Below are 22,063 nucleotides of genomic sequence, written 5' to 3'. Positions count from 1 at the left end.
AGCATTCACAGCATACACAGCATACATACCATACACATCATTCACAGCATACACAGCATTCACAGCATACACAGCATACACAGCATTCACAGCATACACAGCATTCACAGCATACACAGTATACATAGCATACACAGCATACACAGCATTCACAGCATACACAGCATACATACCATACACAGCATTCACATCATACACAGCATACATACCATACACAGCATTCACAGCATACACAGCATTCACTGCATTCACTGCATATACAACATACATAGCATACACAGCATATATAGCATACACAGCATTCACAGCATACATAGCATTCACAGCATACACTGCAAACACAGCATACATAGCATTCACAGCATACACAGCATACACTATACATAGCATACACAGCATATATAGCATACACAGCATACACAGCATACGCAGCATACGCAGCATTCACAGCATACACAGCATACACAACACACACAACACACACAACACACACAACATACACAACATACACAACACACACAACATACACAACATACACAGCATACACAACACACACAACACACACAACATACACAACACACACAACACACACAACATACACAACATACACAGCATACACAACACACACAACACACACAACACACACAACACACACAACACACACAGCATACACAACATACACAACACACACAACACACACAGCACACACAACACACACAACACACACACACACACAACACACACAACACACACAACACACACAACACACACAACACACACACACACACACACACACACAACACACACAACATACACAACATACATGAACTGTGAGAAGCGCTGGAGGCACAAGAGGGTGAGACGTGACAGGAAGAACTATCACAGACTCCTCCAGGAGAGTAGTGGAGGTGGTACCAAGGTACTCCTTCCTCTGGTACCTTGGTACTCCTACCAAGATGGTACCATAGCACTAATCATATTCTATATGACTGGCCAACCAACAGGGAGAGATTTCTTCCTCCACTTGTTTGCTAATGCAAACATTTTGAGGATGATAATTCGTTCTCTTCAAGAAAATGCAAGAATGGTCCCTTAAGTGGCTACTAGAGTTTAACTCAAGAAAACACAAATTAATAAAAGTAGGAAACAATAGGTGAGAGACAAGATTCTACATGGTAGAGGAAGTCATCCTAGAATCGGACAAAGGAAACCACTTAAAGGTTGATATTACACCAAACTTGTCACCCGAGGCCCACATGGAGCGAGTATCATCAGTTTCATATGCAACATAAGAACTGTCTTTAGGAAACTGAACAAGGTGGGGAAAGGGGGGAGGATAGTTCAAAATACTTTTGAACTTGGCAAGGCAGCACCTAGGACGGGCCCCAGCAAGGCAGCACCTAGGACGGGCCCCAGCAAGGCAGCACCAAGGACAGGCCCCAGCAAGGCAGCACCTAGGACGGGCCCCAGCAAGGCAGCACCAAGGACGGGCCCCAGCAAGGCAGCACCTAGGACGGGCCCCAGCAAGGCAGCACCTAGGACGGGCCCCAGCAAGGCAGCACCAAGGACGGGCCCCAGCAAGGCAGCACCTAGGACGGGCCCCAGCAAGGCAGCACCAAGGACGGGCCCCAGCAAGGCAGCACCCAGGACGGGCCCCAGCATGACAACACCAAAGACGTGTCCTATACGTTCCTCTCATTGTGGAGTCATCGACGCTTGCTGAAGGCATTTTCCTCCTTTCACCTCGACACAAATACCTCCAAGGTGAGCTTAATGTGGTCCCGGAAGGCAAGTTTACTACGCAGCGTTACTCCTCTTGTGTGTGAACATTCCGCCATAACAGCATCTGCCACGCACCAAGAACAATGAACAATGTTGTTCATCCTGTCACTTGTACCCAGACACAGCTGGAGCTCACTCAACTCTCAAGAAACAGTGTAAAACTCGATGATTAACATTGGCCACTCCAGAAGCATGCGATACCTTGCTTGCGCAAGGTTGGGAGAGACTTGAGGGCAGTGTTTACATGTGACAAATTGTGTTTACTAAAAGTTTAATAATGTGCGATTATTAAACATTAATACTGTCCATATTGTGTGTCTTAGATGGGCGGAGTGTGTGCACTTGCTGCAGATGAAGCAGCTCTCTTTCTCAGCCGTCTCTGCCACCATCAGTCTCCATGGGTTCTTGTATTCATGACGATTTATGTGACAAATTCTGGACGGCAGTTGTGTTATAACAGCGAACAGTCTCACTAACTTGCTCTCTATCCCTCTTTCCTGAGTCGCCTTGTCACGGAGGTGTTGCCTGATGCTGCCTCTAACTTGTAGGTAGCTTCAGACAGCATGTCAGGTAGTTAGACGTTAACTACATTTAACTTGTTACTACAGTACCTTGTATTGAGCAGGTGAGACTAGTAGGGTAATGGTGAGTATTGTGGAGGTGTGCGGCCAGTGATCACTGATGTATTAACAATAACAGTGAGGCTGTGTGTGTGTGTGTGTGTGTGTGTGTGTGTGTGTGTGTGTAGGACACCACACATGCCAGCCTCAGCCAACACTACCTATAGTCACTCTCCATCAACGTACACAACACGTACTCTTCCACCAACAAATTGTCATTGGTTCGTATAATTAATTTTGTTGCGAGCCCAAACATGGCAGCCCCGAACCTAACTTTTCCTATAGCTAGTGTAGTGTATGTAAGCGACTAAGTGACCTCTAAGATTGTATACTTTACGCCTTGGACTCTTAAGTAGGCCTAGGGCAGGTTTACAGTTATGGTTACTGTAAAATACTTTTTGGCAGTATTACAAAATACTTTTAGTATTGCAAGAGTACAAAACCTGAAATGTTGGTGTATTTTGTGCATACTCTGTACTTCCTTATTACTTAGTTATATATGCACATTATACCTGCTTGCTCAGTGTGTCCCTCTCCACTCTTGTGTGGTGCTCTTCACTTTATTATCTTCTGTTCCACACCTGGTTATTCACTGCTATATTTCGTTCACAGTTATTGACACACAGCCATGCTGAGTTTGGCCATAATAAGGTCATACACTAGCGTGATGTATGAGTGCTTTTGTGGGGTCAGTTATACACTAGGGTGATACATGGGATTCTATCGTGGAAATAATACAGTCTACATTATTTAAGGGAGTTGAAGGAGGATTGTGGTAACTGCAGGTCAAGGGAAGATGGACTTGGAGTGAGATACACCGATAATGAACCATTACCCAGGACTCACTCACCAAGTGTAGGCCTAAGTAGATGAAGACGGGGAGGGGGAGTGGGGGGGGGGACAATACTCAGGTATTGAAGTGGTCTCAGGAGCCCTGTACCCCCGTGTCTCCATGTTCTGATTGTTGCCGCTGAAGGCTGCTAGTGTACTCTGCACCCCATACTCATCCTGTGAGCGGTAGCGCAAAAACGATTACAGAGGGCACAAAAGGTCTTTATCAGACCTCAACGGAGATTATTACATTAACAACTTCATCTATCCTTCACACCTTAGAACATTCTCTGACACTAATTATATTTTAAGAGCTATATATTTACAGTAAATCATTATACATTAATGGTAGGTCTTATCGCTAATACATAATTGTTTGAGCACTAGAGACATTACAGAGTCACAGGGAAGATGCTGTTTGTTATTATTAGTCTTCACAATACACTAACACAAGCACTTACGAACCTGTCCATCTTTTCTCAATCTTTGGCGGCTTTGTTTACAATTATTAAACAGTTAATGAGCTCCGAAGCACCAGGAGGCTGTTTATAACAATAACAACAGTTGATTGGCAAGTTTTCATGCTTGTAAACTGTTTAATAAATGTAACCAAAGCCGTCAAAGATTGAGGAAAGATGTACAGGTTCGTAAGTGCTTGCGTAACTGCTTCGTGAATCTGGCCCCAGGACCACCGCGTCCTCCGTACTTCTCCACGCGCTAAGAACACCCGCACTTGCCTTCATAGAGATTAAAGTTTCCTTTCAGTAGGAAACATTGTAGCAGCGCCATGGGTCAGCTGGAGGTTAGTGAGGAGGGGGGGGGGCTAACACAGTCGCCTCACTATCCAAATGTTACGTTAACTCAATGTCAACGACGCTGATTCAACGTTTAATTGACGTTGATAACGTTGATTTAACGTGGAACAAAGGACGATGGTGGATATGTGGCCGGTGGGACGTTACCCTCTCGGGTGTGTGGAGCAAGACTAGTAACTGTGAGACTCACCATACATGTAGAGTGTCTTGTAGAGTGACTCTTGTCAGCCTCTTGCTCAATCACTTGTCATACAAACAATTATAGATGTGTATATATGTATTTGTGTAATACATACATATGCACATGTATGTATACCATTAAAACAATTGTGTAATTACACAAGATTGTCACCTTGCTTAGCTAAACGAACTATGGGTCAGTTCCTGAACCCATTATGTGCCTCTGTAACCCTTTCCCCCACCGCCCACGGGATGGGTATGGGGTGCATAATAAAGACAGAAGAACAAGAGGGCGTGTGTGGTGGTGCGTCACCAGCCCGGCCTCTCAACTTGCCACAACGGACACAAAATGGTGAACTAGAACACCAGACCCTAACTTAACCGATCTCCACAAACATTATCAGGCACCTTGAAAGACTTGTGTTGTCTTGCCTATATGTTGAGATGGTTGAGGCTGACAGTTGCAAGTTAGCACGAGAAGGCGTAGATAACATCGGTATATTTCTGGCAATAGTGTCGAGACAGTTCTTCGTGGGCAAGTTAGAAGTGTTGTTTCTCTTGTAGTATCCTCGTATACTCTGTCTTGTGGCTGGTGTCGGTAGGAGCCGGTCGGCCGAGCGGACAGCACGCTGGACTTGTGATCCTGTGGTCCTGGGTTTGATCCCAGGCGCCGGCGAGAAACAATGGGCAGAGTTTCTTTCACCCTATGCCCCCTGTTACCTAGCAGTAAAATAGGTACCTGGGTGTTAGTCAGCTGTCACGGGTTGCTTCCTGGGGGTGGAGGCCTGGTCGAGGACCGGGCCTCGGGGACACTAAAAAGCTCCGAAATCATCTCAAGATAACCTCAAGATAACCTATAACGGGTCACGTTCCTATCAATAAAGTCCTTCAGGACAATTTCCTCCGTTTTGTGTGCCCAGGAAAAGACGTTCACGGTGAATAGTATAATAGGTGTGTGCCAGCTACTGTAGTGGTGACCGCTTCACCGCTGACGACTCGGACCATCACTGTTATCACCAGGCAAGGTTTGGAGAGGCTATCCCCAAGCTTCTGGCCTCCAGCCTTGCACACCCAAACATACACACATTCTCTCATACACACATCATATTGGGAACTGATTTATGCTGCACATGCTGGAGACCACGCCCCCCCCCATGCTGCACATGCTGGTGACCACGCCCCCCCATGCTGCACATGCTGGTGACCACGCCGCCCCCCATGCTGCACATGCTGGTGACCACGCCGCCCCCCATGCTGCACATGCTGGTGACCCCCCCCCATGCTGCACATGCTGGTGACCACGCTCCCCCCCCCCCCATGCTGCACATGCTGGAGACCACGCCCCTCATGCTGCACATGCTGGAGACCACGCCCCCCATGCTGCACATGCTGGTGACCACGCCGCCCCCCATGCTGCACATGCTGGTGACCACGCCGCCCCCCATGCTGCACATGCTGGTGACCCCCCCCCCCCATGCTGCACATGCTGGTGACCACGCTCCCCCCCCCCATGCTGCACATGCTGGAGACCACGCCCCTCATGCTGCACATGCTGGAGACCACGCCCCCCATGCTGCACATGCTGGTGACCACGCCCCCCATGCTGCACATGCTGGAGACCACGCCCCCCATGCTGCACATGCTGGTGACCACGCCCCCCATGCTGCACATGCTGGAGACCACGCCCCTCATGCTGCACATGCTGGAGACCACGCCCCCCATGCTGCACATGCTGGAGACCACGCCCCCCATGCTGCACATGCTGGAGACCACGTCCCCCCATGCTGCACATGCTGGAGACCACGCCCCCCATGCTGCACATGTTGGAGACCACGCCCCCCATGCTGCACATGCTGGTGACCACGCCCCCCCCATGCTGCACATGCTAGAGACCACGCCCCCCATGCTGCACATGTTGGAGACCACGCCCCCCCCCCATGCTGCACATGCTGGAGACCACGCCCCCCATGCTGCACATGCTGGAGACCACGCCCCCCCCATGCTGCACATGCTGGAGACCACGCCCCCCATGCTGCACATGCTGGTGACCACGCCCCCCCCATGCTGCACATGCTGGAGACCACGCCCCCCATGCTGCACATGCTGGAGACCACGCCCCCCATGCTGCACATGCTGGTGACCACGCCCCCCCCCATACTGCACATGCTGGTGATCACGCCCCCCATGCTGCACATGCTGGTGACCACGCCCCCCATGCTGCACATGTTGGAGACCACGTCCCCCCATACTGCACATGCTGGTGACCACGCCCCCCATGCTGCACATGCTGGAGACCACGCCCCCCATGCTGCACATGTTGGAGACCACGTCCCCCAATACTGCACATGCTGGTGACCACGCCCCCCCCCATGCTGCACATGTTGGAGACCACGCCCCCCATGCTGCACATGCTGGTGACCACGCCCCCCCCATGCTGCACATGCTGGTGACCACGCCCCCCCCATGCTGCACATGCTGGTGACCACGCCCCCCATGCTGCACATGCTGGTGACCACGCCCCCCCATGCTGCACATGTTGGAGACCACGCCCCCCATGCTGCACATGTTGGAGACCACGCCCCCCATGCTTCACATGTTTGAGACCACGCCCCCCATGCTGCACATGCTGGTGACCACGCCCCCCATGCTGGAGGCCACGCCCCCCTATGCTGCACATGCTGGAGACCACGCCCCCCATGCTGCACATGTTGGAGACCACGCCCCCCCATGCTGCACATGCTGGAGACCACGCCCCCCATGCTGCACATGCTGGTGACCACGCCCCCCCCATGCTGCACATGCTGGAGACCACGCCCCCCATGCTGCACATGTTGGAGACCACGCCCCCCATGCTGCACATGCTGGAGACCACGCCCCCCCCCATGCTGCACATGCTGGAGACCACGCCCCCCATGCTGCACATGCTGGAGACCAGGCATGTGCAGCGTGGTCCACCGTCCTCCTAGTCCACTCCTGTGTTCCCATTACGGACAAATACTTGACTGAAAGTGTTCGTAAATCAATATTAGTGTGGCGCGGGCCAATAGGCCTTCTGCAGGTACCTCTAATAATGCGTTCTCACCCATCATCATTGCCCCATTACCCCTTTCCTGCCCTCGCCCCCTCCCCCCATGGGCCGGGGGGGGGGGTGAGTGGTCAGCTCACCCCGTTAGCGCACACCGGGGTCAACCACCGGCCGCCCTGACCCACATCTGTGTCCCTCCTCACTCACAGTTAACGGGACGCTCTACCTGCATCCCTTTGTCTCATCTGCCCCCCGCCCACACCTGCCAGCAGCATCCTGGTGTGTGCCCGCTCACCGGTCAAGGCTCCTCCCCTACACGTCTACTCCACCCATACAACGGTGGTTGCCGCTGTCTGCTCCACGACTCGGCTCGCCGCTCTTATTTACCCGCTGCTCTCCCAGTTGGTGCTCCTTGTCTTGCTCCGAGAGGCGAGAGGCGCCCGGCGGCGGCCGTTCCTTCTTCTCTTCCGCTTCACTCTCTCTGTCTACTCTTCTTTTGTTCTCTTCTTACACTGCTTTTGTTTCTACGCTTGTCAAGGAAAAAAAACTTCCTTTCTTGACCTATCAGTCTGCATTGTTTTATGTGTGTGTGTGTGTGTGTGTGTGTGTGTGTGTGTGTGTGTGTGTGTGTGTGTGTGTGTGTGTGTGCACTCACCTAGTTGTGCTTGCGGGGGGTTGAGCTTTGGCTCTTTGTTCCCGTCTCTCAACCGTCAATCTACTAGTGTACAGATTCTTGAGCTCCTCAAGCTCCATCATATCAACATATCAAACTGTGTATGGAGTCAGCCAATCATCATCATCATCTCAAGATAACCACTGCCTAATGCATTCCATTTACTAACTACTCTGACACTGAAAAAGTTCTTTCTAATGTATCTGTGGCTCATTTGGGTCCTCAGCTTCCACCTGTGTCCCCTTGTGCGTGTGCCACCCGTGTTAAATATTCTATCCTTGTGTACCCTGCCAATTTCCCTGAGAATTTTGTATGTGGTAATCATGTCTCCTCGAGTTCTTCTGTCTTCCAGCGACGTGAGGTGCAGTTCCCTTAGCCTTTCCTCGTAACTCATGCCTCTAAGTTTTGGAGCCGGGTATGCCACTAACCTAGTGGCATACCACTAAACTTCATCCAGCTTCGTCTTGTGCTTGACAAGGTACGGGCTCCATGCTGGGACCGCATACTCTAGGATTGGTCTTACATATGTGGTGTACAAGATTCTGAATGATTCCTTACTCAGATTCCTTACACAAAGGCAGTTCTAATGTTACCCAACCTCGCATGCGGCGCCGATGTTATTCTTTTGATGTGGGCTTCAGGAGACAGGTTTGGCGTGATATCAACTCCTAGATCTTTCTCTCTGTCCGTTTTGCGAAGGACTTCATCTCCCATTCGGTATCCAGTTACTGGCCTCCTAGTTCCTCCTCCTAGTTTCATTACCATACATTTACTTGTGCTGAACTTTCGTAGTTATTTGTTGGACTATTCCTTCTGTTTGTTTAGGTCATCTTATAACCTCACACTATCTTCCTTTGTCTTAATCCTCCTCATAATTTTTTCATCATCAGCAAACATTGAGAGGAACTAGTCTATTCCTTCTGGGAGGTCACTTACATATATCAGGAACAGTATAGGTCCAAGAACTAATCCCTAAGGGACTCCACCGGTGACGCCTCGCCATTCTGAGACCTCACTCCTTACACGGACCCCTCTGTCTTCTGTTGCTTAGGTACTCCCTTATCTAGGGAAGCACATTCCCTTTCACTCCTGCCTGTATCTCCAGCTTGTGCACTAGTCTCTTGTGTGGTACTGTGTCAAAGGAATATATATATATATATATATATATATATATATATATATATATATATATATATATATATATATATATATATATATAGTAGTGAGGCGGGGTGACGTCAGGGAGGGGAAGACCACTACCATGAGGCCTCTGCTTCACCACCACCATCACTCGCTCTCACTATCACCACTCTCTCTGCCACTCTACTCTCATTGTAAGAGACAAGCCGTGTCAAATGACTTAGAGAGCAGCAGGAGACCTGGACACCCATGTGCACGGCTTAGTGATGCCACAAGATGGGAGGAAATGTCGCCACTGTGGGTCACTGTCTGACGCACCACTGACACATTAGCCACCACAGTTACAACCCCAAATAAGATTTCAACCGAGATCAATCAGCGCACAAGTTTTTGTTGAGCATATTGGATATAATGTTACTGAAGCCAAGATGCGAGTCATGGGCACAGCTCACCTGCTGATGGACCACTGAGCTGAGTGGTCTTAGTGCCACTGAGCTGAGTGGTCTTAGTGCCACTGAGCTGAGTGGTCTTAGTGCCAATGAGCTGAGTGGTCTTAGTGCCACTGAGCTGAGCTGCACTTAGTGGGGCAGCCAGAGGCTCAGGGCCCGCCACCGCTACACTCTCTCTCCGACACACGGCCGGGTTGGCCAACATAACTAACTTTAAACTTTGTAAGGAATCAATCAGAGCCTTGTATACCACTTATGTCAGACCAATCCTGGAATATGCAGCTCCAGCCTGGGGTCCATACCTAGTTCAACACCATACAAAATTAGAGAAGATTCAGAGATATGCCACCAGGCTAGTCCCTGGTGGGACTAGCCTGGAGGCATATAACTGAGAGGTATGAGCTACAAGGAAAGGTTACGGGAGCTAAGCCTCTCGTCCCTGGAATACAGGATTGCTCAGGGAGACGCGATCATCAGCTATAAAATTCTTGGAAGAGGAATTGACAGGGTGGACAAAAACAAACTCTTCAGCAAGGGTGGAACAGAAACAACGAGACACAGGTGGAAATTTAGTACCCAACTGAGCCACAGAGACTTTAGAAGGAACTTTTTCAGTGTCAGAGAAGTTAACAGGTGGAATGCATTAGGCAGTGCTGTGGTGGAGGCTGACTCTATACACAGTTTCAAATGTAGATATGATAGAGCCCAGTAGGCTCAGGAACCTGTACACCAGTTGATTGACAGTTGAGAGGCGGGACCAAAGAGCCGAAGCTCAACCCCCGCAAGCACAACTAGGTGAGTACGATTTCAGTCACACTGCTCCACCATCATCACCATCACCACAAGCGATGGTGTTGATACCGTGACACACCCTGATACATCACGTTAGTGTCATTACTCTCTGCGTGTACCGAGTCGTCTGGGAGGTTGTGGAGGCCCAACCCGGAGCCCAACCAGTGTTTCCTTGCGAACCCGACCACCCTCGGGCCTCCGGTGATGGCGTCCACACCATTACGCCGCCACTCACATCATAGTGACGCCACATATCAATGAAAATCATTCCGAGGAAATGGCATCAAGTTCAAGTTCAAGTATGTTTATTGAGACAAGAAAGAAATACATCTCAAAGGGATAGAGTAGCTTAGGCTATTTCTACCCTCCTGACGTCATCTCGCGAAGAACATCTCTTCCAATCAATTTGGTAAGAATGTATATAGATTGTTTCACAATCTTTACAAGGTATTTTGTAAATGAAACAGTTACCACTACATGTTGTTGCCAGGGCTCTAATTCTTTTCAAAATATATTTTCATAAATAACACCACCTGTAAATAACACCACCTGTAAATAACACCACCTGTAAATGAAATAGATTGAAGGCCTTGAATTCACACTCAGAAAAATATGATCTGCCTGACATTTTTTCAGTGTCAGAGTAGTTAGTAAATGGAATACTCTAGGAAGTGATGTGGTGGAGGCTGACTCCATACAGTTTCAAATGTAGATATGATAGAGCCCAGTAGGCTCAGGAACCTGTACACCTGTTGATTGACAGTTGAGAGGCGGGACCAAAGAGCCAGAGCTCAACCCCCGCAAGCACAATTAGGTGAGTACCTACAACACTGCTACCATCTCTAAGAGCTCACACTATACTTTTTTGGAACAGAGACGATAGAGTGTGTTGACCTGGGCTCTACGAGAGACTACTTTATAGAGACGCTAGAAATGCCACATAATATATACATAATATATATATGGCCATGTCTCCCTCACCGCACACCGCCACAGGAGGTAGAGTGGCTCCTGCTAACCAACTCCCGTAGTCTCCTTCTCTCACATTGTTACTGCTGCAAGTGTATCATGTAACAACTTGCAGAATCTCATGCAATTTGCATATATGTTTACAATATATATAAATGACGCAATTAACAACGAGAAGAGAAGGAGGAGGAGAAAGCGCCAAGCCATTACGACTATATAGTACTTGGAAGGGATCAGAATATGGATTTGGGATGGGACGGGGGGAAGGAGGAATGGTGCCCAAGCACTTGGACGTTCGGGGATTGAACGCCGACCTGCATGAAGCAAGACCGTTCCTCTACCGTCCAACCCAAGTGGCTGGGCACCATTCCTTTCCCAACCAGAAGCCCAAAGTAGTCTTTTGTGTTGAGATGTTTGATGTTAATATATTCCAACGGGGTTTTGCAAACCCCGTTTGCAAAACTCTCTGGGTTCACGTTTGCAATATCTCCCCCGCGTGATGCTCCTGTCTTGCTCCATGGAGCGCCGTCTGAGACATCTTGCAAGATACTGACCCACTTAGTGAAAGCTTATACCTACCTTATACCTTTTTGTTATGAAAAGATTTTTTTTTTAGTAAAGAGGATGGAGAGACATAGGTGAAAAGAAGTTTAGGGGTGGGAATACAGTGAGGGCTGTGAAAGCAGGCTGGGTGTCCGTCTTTTCCTTGAACATATTTTCCCTTTCACAGGGTACTGGTGTGTTGACAGGTGGGTGTATAGGCCTGCCGGCGGTGTTGACCGGTCCCTCGTCCTTCCCGACCCCGCAGGTGTCTCCCACCGGCCCCCGGAGACCGCCAGCATCACTAAGGAACTGATGCAATTTTGTTTGTTTTTCACCAGCTGCTTTTCTGGAATTAACGTTCCTTTAATTTGTCATTGTGATTGACTCTCACAGGGAGCTCGTGGCTCTGGAGTCTTAACCATTGGCGTTGGTTAGTGGTGGTTGAGATACAATAATGGATGTTTCTTATCTCTAGCACATCTCAGACAGATGAGTTGTGCTGTATGTTCTTTTGCAGAGTCCATGCTGATGTTGACCAGACCACACACTAGAAATTGAGGGACGACGACGATGTTTCGGTCCGTCCTGGATCATTATCAAGTCGATTGTGTTTAATCACAATCAACTTTATAATGGTCCACGACGGACCAAAACGTCGTCGTCGTCCCTCAATTTCTAGTGTGTGGTCTGGTCAACATTTTTCAGCCACGTTATTGTGACTCATTGTTACGGCCATTTAGGACCAGTAACCGGGCTCTTGATGTTATAAGAAACTGGGTATATCAAGCAATAGTGCAATGCATAAATAAAATGGGGGAGGGGGATTAAGCGATACTCTCGATGCATAATATATTCACCAATATATTAATATTAAAGTATATTTACACTTATGTACAATAGCGTCTCTTTCACGCAGGACACAAAGACTTTAGTAGTGTTCATCAACTCCAGTGATTCCACAGTCCCAGTACCTTGTCCACACATACTGGCGAATACTGGCGAGTTCACCTTCTACACGGGCCAGTCCACCCACACAGTATCACCATGCGCCTACACCCTCGCTCTCCAGCTACACACTGGCAGAGGGCTTCAGCAACACCCTGACAGGGGTCCCAAACTAACTTATACAGGGGTAACTAACCCCCCTGGCAGAACCCTCTAGCAACTTGCTAGCAGCACTTCACGATAGGCACATGACTGTCTTCAGTAATCCTTAATAGCCAATCCCGGGTACGCCGATCTTCACCAACACTGCGTATACCAGCCGCTAACACACTGTTGTAGCCGATCGACGGCGGCTAGTTAGTCTTCTTGCAGGACCAAGCTAAGGGTTCGTGGACTGCCCAAGGTAAATGGCCTTCCTCAGTACAACCGCCTCCACATGTCATCTCTGTGGACATAAAAACGTCATTAATTAGATGGACAATACACCTTCCACAGATCTCCAGTATCAGCTAATGATATTGGTAATGGCTCAAAAGGGCCACCACTTACGGGCTATTCATGCCCGTGCCACCTTTTGGGGGGCTTAATCGTCATCAATCAATCGATGGACAGTACACTGGGGAAACCATGAGGTAATACTCGTTCACCGGGAAGTTGATATTATGCTTGTTGCTACAACCTAAATGGCGCTGATTTTGATATGCCACTCACCAGAGGTCATCTACATCGACCTCTCTTTCTGACTAAGGCAGGAAACTGGAGCCATTCGCCGACACCACGCCACCACCAACAGATGGCGTTATCTACATAGCGCCCAATACTAGGGGAGTTGGAGTGCAGACCCATAGATGGCGCTGAAAATACCACTCCACACACACACACACACACACTGACGATGGTGTTGATACCGTAACATGCTCTTATTTGAAGACGAATGTAAAGTGGAATGACTTCCCTCAGGTTCCTTCGGATCAGTGTCTAAGTACTGTGCAACGAAGGTGAGCAACAGTGACGTCGGTCTGTAAGTGAAGAGTCTTGTTGGCCACTGCACATGAGGGAGCACTGCAGTGTTTCACGAGTGAGGTACTTCACTAGTGTGTCTTGGGAGGGATGAGGCTAGTATGAGCCAGAGAAGGTACCGTGTACAGTGAGTGATGGTACTACATGCCCCAGCCCTCCTCACACTCAGGGCGTTCCGTCGTGTGGGGCCGTACCATTATATACCGCAGTTCTCCCTCATACGTTTTCTTTGATATCGGGGGGCAGACTCTTGAAATTTTGACAGGACCTGTGGAGTCGATAGTGAGAGGAGGGTTCCTCCACCGAGTCTCAACACCGACTGGCAACCAAGAAGGTAGGATAAAGAGGAGACCCTTCTTCATGCAGGCGATGAGTCACAATAACGTGGCTAAAGTATGATGACCAGACCACACACTAGAAGGTGAAGGGACGACGACGTTTCGGTCCGTCCTGGACCATTCTCAAGTCGATTGACCCTTCTCGGCCATATCCTCCTCTTCACCCTTCCTTCTTCGTCGCCAGTGTTGAGGTATGATTGACGAGCCTCCGTCTCTGTCAGGAATGGGAACATGTTGCTGAGCGAGTTACCTCCTACTGATAACTGTATAATATCTACTGATAAATGAAGTAGAAAAGGTGAACTTAGAGGATCATCCACGCCTCCCTTGTCAAGGTAAGACTCTCCGTAAGTATGCAGGTGTCCGTGTGGTCACCCATACACTGTTGGTCAGATCAAGGAATGTTTAACCTAACTGACCGAGTGAGGCGTGATTCATCCCAGTCTCCACCATGTCATCACTTCCTAATGCATTACATGTATTAACTACTGACACTGAAAAAGATGTGTGTACTCACCTAGTTGTGCTTGCGGGGCTTGAGCTTCGGCTCTTTGGTCCCGCCTCTCAACTGTCTATCAACTGCCCGAAATGCTATGCGTACTAGTGGCTGTACAAGAATGTGACAACTCTTGTATATATAAATAAATAAAAACAAATCAAACTAACTAGTGTACATATTCATGAGCCTACTGGGCTCTATCATATCTACATTTGAAACTGTGTATGGAGAATGGATCACTGCCTAAATATTCCATCTGTTAACTACCCTGACACTGAAAAAGTGCGTTATTACATCCCTGTGGCTCATTTGGGTAGTAAATCTCCACCTTTGTTCCATTGTTCGCGCACCATCCGTGCTAAACAGTGTATCTTTATCTACCGTGTCAATTCCTCTGAGAATTTTATAGGTAGTGATCATTTCTCCCCTAACTCTTTTATCTTCCAGTGTCGTGAGGTTTAGTTCCAGTAATCTTTCCTCGTAGCTCATACCTCTCAGCTCGGAGACTTGCCTGGTAGCATACCTCTCAACCTTTTCTAACATCGTTTCTGTTTGACTAGATGTGGACTCCAGGCTGGAGCCACATATTCTAGTATTGGACTGACATACGAGGTATACAAGGCTCTGAATGATTCCTGACACAAGTTTCTGAAGGCAGTTCTTATGTTAGCCAGCCTTGCATACGCCGCTGATGTTATCCTTTTGATGTGGGATTCAGGGGACAGGTCTGGTGTGATATCAACCCCCAGATCTTTCTCTCGTGCCGACTCCCGAAGGATTTCCTCTCCCGGCTGGCACCTTGTGTTTGGCTTCCTGCTCCCTACGCCTATCTTCATCATTTTGCATCTTCTCATAATTTTAGCATCATCAGCAAACATTGAGAGAGAGAGAGAGAGAGAGAGAGAGAGAGAGAGAGAGAGAGAGAGAGAGAGAGAGAGACAGAGAGAGAGAGAGAGAGAGAGAGAGAGAGAGAGAGAGAGAGAGAGAGAGAGAGAGAGAGAGAGAGAGACAGAGAGAGAGAGAGAGAGAGAGAGACAGAGAGAGAGAGAGAGAGAGAGAGAGAGAGAGAGAGAGAGAGAGAGAGAGAGAGAGAGAGAGAGAGAGACAGAGAGAGAGAGAGAGAGAGAGAGAGAGAGAGAGAGAGAGAGAGAGAGAGACAGAGAGAGAGAGAGAGAGAGAGAGAGAGAGAGAGAGAGAGAGAGAGAGAGAGAGAGAGAGAGAGAGAGAGAGAGAGAGAGAGAGAGAGAGAGAGAGAGAGAGAGAGAGAGAGAGAGAGAGAGAAAGAGCGGTTGCTCTCCCCTGACTGACTAGTTGTTTATGTAGCTGGATGGCAGACTAAAGAAGGTGTCTTACTCCTTCTTACTCGGCAGGCAGGCTCCCTGCCTGCCTGCCTGCCCCACGGGCCCCTGACACAGACGTGCCGGTACAAGAAGCAAGCAAGGAGTGGCCTGGCTGGGACCTGTACCTGTTTCTACCACCAAATTCCAAGCTTAAATGTTAGCAGGTGCAGGTCGGCCATACTCCTGCCTCCCCACACACACACTTGCTACTCAACAGGTAAGGGCAAAAAGTGAGACTCATCGTACCCAGACACACACTAACGTGCTTCCCGGGACAAGCATGATGGGGACCTAATGTTTATTGACCAGGATATATAATGTTTGTGCTTTGTTGTAACTCTTCAAATGATTCCCATATAAACGTGTGTGTGTGTATTTACTATTTGTGCCTGCAGAATCGAACTATTAGCTCTTGGACCCCGCCTTTCTAAACAATCTATTCGTCCTCTATTGTGTTTACTGCATATATTTCTTTTCTAACTCACCCACACCTCCCCAGGAAGCAGCCCGTAGCAGCTGTCTAACTCCCAGGTACCTATTTACTGCTAGGTGAACAGGAGCATCAGGGTGAAACAAACTCTGCCCATTTGTTTCTGCCTCGTCCTGGTATAGAACCCATATGCCCTTAGGACTACGTCCCTCGAGCGGTGTCCACTCAGCCGCGAGGATCTGTATGGATGTGTACTTACTTGTAGGCACGAGCATTAGCTCTTGGTTCCCGCCCTTGTAGCCGCCGGTTGTCTAATGCAATGATACCTGACCTGAACTACTTTTAAAATTATGAATAAAGTTTGTTCTACAACCTGCTCTTTTAGTTCATTCCATTTTCCCATTACTCACTGTTAACATTTCCTCCTCTTTCCACTCTATCGTCCCCCCTAAGTATTATATACGTCTCTCTCTCTCTCTCTCTCTCTCTCTCTCTCTCTCTCTCTCTCTCTCTCTCTCTCTCTCTCTCTCTCTCTCTCTCTCTCTCTCTCTCTCTCTCTCTCTCTCTCCTGGTTTGTAGCGTGCTCAGGTTTAGTCTCTGCAGAGTCTCATCATATCTCATCTCTCGCAACTCTGGGACGAGTCTTGTTGCAAACTTCTGAACTTTTTTGAGTTTGTGTGTTTATCAGGTGGGACTCGACGATGGGGCGGCGAGCATTGATCTAACATTGTATAGTGATCTTAAAGCTTTCCTTATTTAGGTTCTTGAATGATGTGCTGACTTTTGCCAGCGTTGAGCATTCTTCTGACGTTAGGTAGACAGGTTTATATAAGCCTCTCGAGTCAGGTTTGGTGTTATGTCCAATCACAGGTCTTTTTCTCTAGTCGTTACAGTGAGGTAGTTTCCCTTCATTGTGTACTACCCGTTTGGTCGCCAGTCACTTGTTCCCATTTCCATCACCTTACACTTGCTGGTGTTGAACTTCATTAACCATTTCTCGGACCAACTCTACAGCTTGTATAATTCATCATGGAGAGTCTTACAGTCCTCATCTATCACAAGTCTTCTCATTAGTTTTCCATCGTCTGCAAACATCGATATGTAAGACTCAGCTCCAGTAGATTGGTCATTTACATAAATGAGAAATAGCATGGGTCCCAGCAGCGACCCTTGATGTACTCCGCTTGTTACCCAGTGTCAGTCCGACTTCTCACCCTCACTGTTAGGTCGTTACTCAACAGGTAAGGGCACCGTATCCATGTTGGTGCTGTGTGCGTGTGTCGCACTCTTCAGGTCAGGTAACGGAACTGCTTTAATAGTGAAGTTTTCGACAGTTTTGTCTTGTGTTTTGATAGATACATAAGACTGAACATTCATGATATACATTTTGCGTATTGTGACCCAAAAGTAACTTAACCTCACCTATATTGGCCAATTATTCCTCAGTACCCTGAAAAAAAGCACCATTCCCGCTAAGATATAGCGATAAAACACCTCTGCCTAATGTGATGCGACAGACATACAGAGGTCAGGGATACTTGCACGAATCTTCTCTATATTTCTGTTGTTTTTTTCACTTGAGAAGGAAGTAGAAAATTAATTCCAAAGTTCATTTTATATTTGTTATGACCTGACGCTGGCAGATGGTCCCCTTGATCCTTTCAATATAAACAAAAACAGAGTACAAGTGAATTACGGGCTCACCATAGCCCGTGCTACATGGACACTTCGTCGTGAGTAGCTAAATCTGAAACACAACAACAACAACAACATACAAGTGAATATATTTCCGCTGTTGTTGTTGTTGTTTAAGATTCGCTACTTGGAGCAAACAGTTCCAAGTAGCACGGGCTATGGTGAGCCCGTAGTAGACTTACCTGGCACACGAGCGGGGCTGTAACTGTATATTTCCGCTCAAGAAGCCGAATATGTAGCCAAGAGTGAGTGAGGTGCATTGTGAGGTGTGCCAGTACAGCCACCACAGCTTACTGTCTCCAGGGTTGCTGTGAGGCGCTGGACTAGTGTCTTACCACCTGCACCACCACCACCACCACCAGGCTCTTGATGGCTCCACACTTGCTATTGTTACCTTGGGTGCAACGTTGACCTTACTTTGTGTGTGTGTGATGAAAAGCTGTTGGAACACTCTGGAGAACCTAACCACTATCTCAGAGCTCATAACAGTTATCTTTAGTCGCAGTTACTGCCAACACTGTTAAAGGAAGAAAACGGGCTGCCCCCCGACCCGCCTATGACAGTCACCCACCACCAATGTGTCATCCAGAAAAGATGGATAAGACTCGCCCCAAGCGTCTGTGGTCTCCAACCTCGAATATACAAACATTCTCTTTTATTGATATAGATATAAACACACACACACACACACACACACACGCATATGCACACATACAAACAAACACGCACGTACATATTTACAAAAATGCAAGTCACTTGGATCACTTTCAACATACCTTTCGAAATAGATTCGCCGTGACCTTTCTACCTGTCTCTTCTTCCTTGACCTTTACCTGGTGTTGTTATCCCAGTGTGTGCCGGATGGCTCGCCTCTTTCCGGGTCCTGGTCCACATGTGTCGCGGTCCACAAGTGTAGCGGCTCCACACACACACACACACACACGCACACGCACACGCACACGCACACGCACACAATCACACAATGAAAGGCAGTGATGTGGTGGAGGCTGACTCCATACACAGTTTTAAATGTAGATATGATAGAGCCCAGTAGGCTCAGGAACCTGTACACCAGTTGATTGACAGTTGAGAGGCGGGACCAAAGACCCAGAGCTCAACCCCCGCAAGCACAACTAGGTGAGTACAACTAGGTGAGTACACACACACACAGTGGCAATAGTGGAAACTAAAATAAATGGCATGATCTCGGATGCAATCTTTCCAGAGGGGTACCAGGTGATAAGAAAGGACACAGAGACAGGGAAGGGGAGTGGCACTCCTAATAAAGCGGAAATGGAAGTTTGATGACCTGGGAAATCGGGTTACCAATGAAAGCACGAGCTCCATACATGGAACTCTGACAGTGGATGGGAAGAAGATTGTGATCTTGATACTCTACAATCCCCCACCAAACAGTGGAAGACCCAGGCAGGAGTATGAGGACAACAACAAGGCATGTATAGATGCACTGCAGAAGGCAGCAACACTAGCCCACAGAATGAGAGCGAAGCTGGTCATGGGGGACCTAAATCATGGAGAGATAGATTAGGAAACAAGGAATCCCCATGGAGGGGACGAAACGTGGGGAGCAAAGTTAGTAGATGTTATAGACAGGAATTTCCTAACACAACATGTGAAGGAAGACACACGGGAAAGAGGAGGAGATGCACCAAGCTTATTAGACCTGATCTTCACCCAGAACGTAGAAGACATCGAGAATTTGGAACATGAAATACCACTAGGGGCCAGTGACCATTGTGTCCTAGTCTTTGACTACATGATGGAACGCAAAATTGTGACCAAAGGACAAGAGGTCCGAGTAAGGTGACTTGATTACAGAAGAGGGGGACTACAGAAGGATAAGGGACTACCTGGGTGAAGTGCAGTGGGAGGAAGAAATTAGAGGAAAAACAGTCCAAGATATGATGAACCAAGTCATATGGAAATGCAAGGAGGGCAAAGAGAGATTTATACCAACAGTAAAGGAAAAAAAAGCAGGAGAGAATATAATAACCCATGGTTTAATAGATAGTGTCAGGAAGCAAAAGTGAGAAGTAGGAGGGAGTGGAGGAAGTACAGAAGACAGAGGACAGAGGACAACAGGATTAGATACAACAAAGCAAGGAACGAGTCATTAACATACGAAGAGTATCGGAAAGAAATTCTGAGTATGATATTGGAATCAAAGCGAAAAAGCAATCTAAATTACTACACAGCCGTATAAGAAGAAAGATGTCAGTGAACGACCAAGTGACAAGACTAAGGAAGACAGAGGGGGCATATATTGAAAGTGACAAGGAAATCTGCGAGGCACTGAATACCAGTTTCCATGGAGTGTTCACAACCGAGCCTGAGCATCTCCCATTGTTAGAAGAGATTACCCTAGATGAAAGACAATCAGATATAGAGGTGACAGCAGAGGAGGTAATGAAATCGTTGACAACACTGGATGCAACTAAAGCGGTTGGACCAGACAAAGTATCACTGTGGATACTAAAAGAGACAGTGCAGGCCCTCAGCGTGCCTCTGGCAATGATCTTTAATGTGTCACTTATGTCGGGAGAATTGCCCAGTTGCTGGAAGAAGGCAAATGTCGTACCGATTTTCAAGAAAGGAGATAGGGAGGAGGAACTTAACTACAGACCCGTATCACTGACAAGCATCCCCCTGCAAAGTACTTTAAAGAATATTTAGATTAAGACTTGTTTCACATCTGGAGAGCATTAGGTTTGTAAACAAGCACCAACATGGGTTCTGGACAGGGAAATCATGCCAAACAATCCTTTTGGAATTCTATGATAAAATAACGAGGATAAGGCAGGACAGAGAAGGTTGGGCAGACTGCATATTTCTAGACTGGCAAAAAGCCTTTGATACAGTACCGCACATGAGACTGCTGTTCAAACCTGAGAGGCAGGCAGGAGTAAGCGGAAAGGTCCTAGCATGGGTAAGGAACTACTTAACAGAAGGAGCCAGAGAATAATGGTAAGGGGTGAAAAGTCGGACTGGCGAACAGTAACAAGTGGAGTACCTCAAGGATCGGTGCTGGGACCAATTCTATTTTCAATACTGTATACGTAAATGATATGTTTACAGGAGTAGAATCCTGCATGTCGATGTTCGCGGATGACGCAAAGTTGATGAGAAGAGTTGTGACAGATGAAGATTGCAGGATCCTCTAAGAGGACTTGAACAGGTTGCAGAAGTTTGCGACGAGGCTCGTCCCAAAGTTACGAGGGATGGGATATGAAGAACGTCTAAGGGAACTGAGCCTTACGACACTAGAAAAAAGAAGGGAGAGAGGAGGATATGATAGGAACGTATAAAATACTCAGGGGAATTGACAAAGTGGAAACAGATGAAATGTTCACACGTAATATTAACAGAAAGAAGGGACAAGTGTGGAAGCTGGAAACTCAGATGAGTCACAGGGATGTTAGGAAGTTTTCTTTTAGCGTGAGAGTAGTGGGAAAATGGAATGCACTTAAGGAGCAGGTTGTGGAAGCAAACTTTATTAACAATTTTAAAAGTAGATATGATAGGGAAATGGGACCAGAGTCATTGCTGTAAACAACCGATGGCTGGAAATGCGGGATCAAAGAGTCAATACTCGTTCCTGCAGGCACAAATAGGTGAGTACACACACATACACATCATTTGCAAACAGAGTGTTAGATGATTGGAACAAGCCAAGTGAGGTGGTGGTTGAGGCCAAACCGTCAGTAGTTTCAAAGCGTTATACGTCCAAGAGTACTGGGAAGACGGGACACCACGAGCGTAGCTCTCATCCTGTAACTACACTTAGGTAATTACTTAGGTAATTACACATACGCGCACACACACACACACACGTGTGTGTGTGTGTGTACTCACCTAATTGTGCTTGCGGGGGTTGAGCTCTGGCTCTTTGGTCCCGCCTCTCAACCGTCAATCAACAGGTGTACAGATTCCTGAGCCTATTGGGCTCTATCATATCT

At 47.8% G+C, this 22,063-nt stretch overlaps 1 protein-coding gene across 1 annotated transcript; it reads left to right on the top strand.

The window, feature by feature from the left end:
- Positions 1 to 5,747: 5,747 nt before the first annotated feature.
- LOC138367800 (uncharacterized) lies at positions 5,748 to 6,368 on the top strand. The gene has a single exon (XM_069329770.1). It carries the CDS (start codon positions 5,748 to 5,750, stop codon positions 6,366 to 6,368), a length of 621 nt encoding a protein of 206 aa, XP_069185871.1.
- The last annotated feature ends 15,695 nt before the right edge of the window (positions 6,369 to 22,063 follow it).

The sequence above is a fragment of the Procambarus clarkii genome, chromosome 23 (genome assembly GCF_040958095.1).
Source record: "Procambarus clarkii isolate CNS0578487 chromosome 23, FALCON_Pclarkii_2.0, whole genome shotgun sequence".
Classification (NCBI taxonomy): domain Eukaryota; kingdom Metazoa; phylum Arthropoda; class Malacostraca; order Decapoda; family Cambaridae; genus Procambarus; species Procambarus clarkii.
The sequence above is the reverse complement of the archived record's forward strand: the minus strand, read 5'-3'. Positions and strand labels throughout refer to the sequence as shown.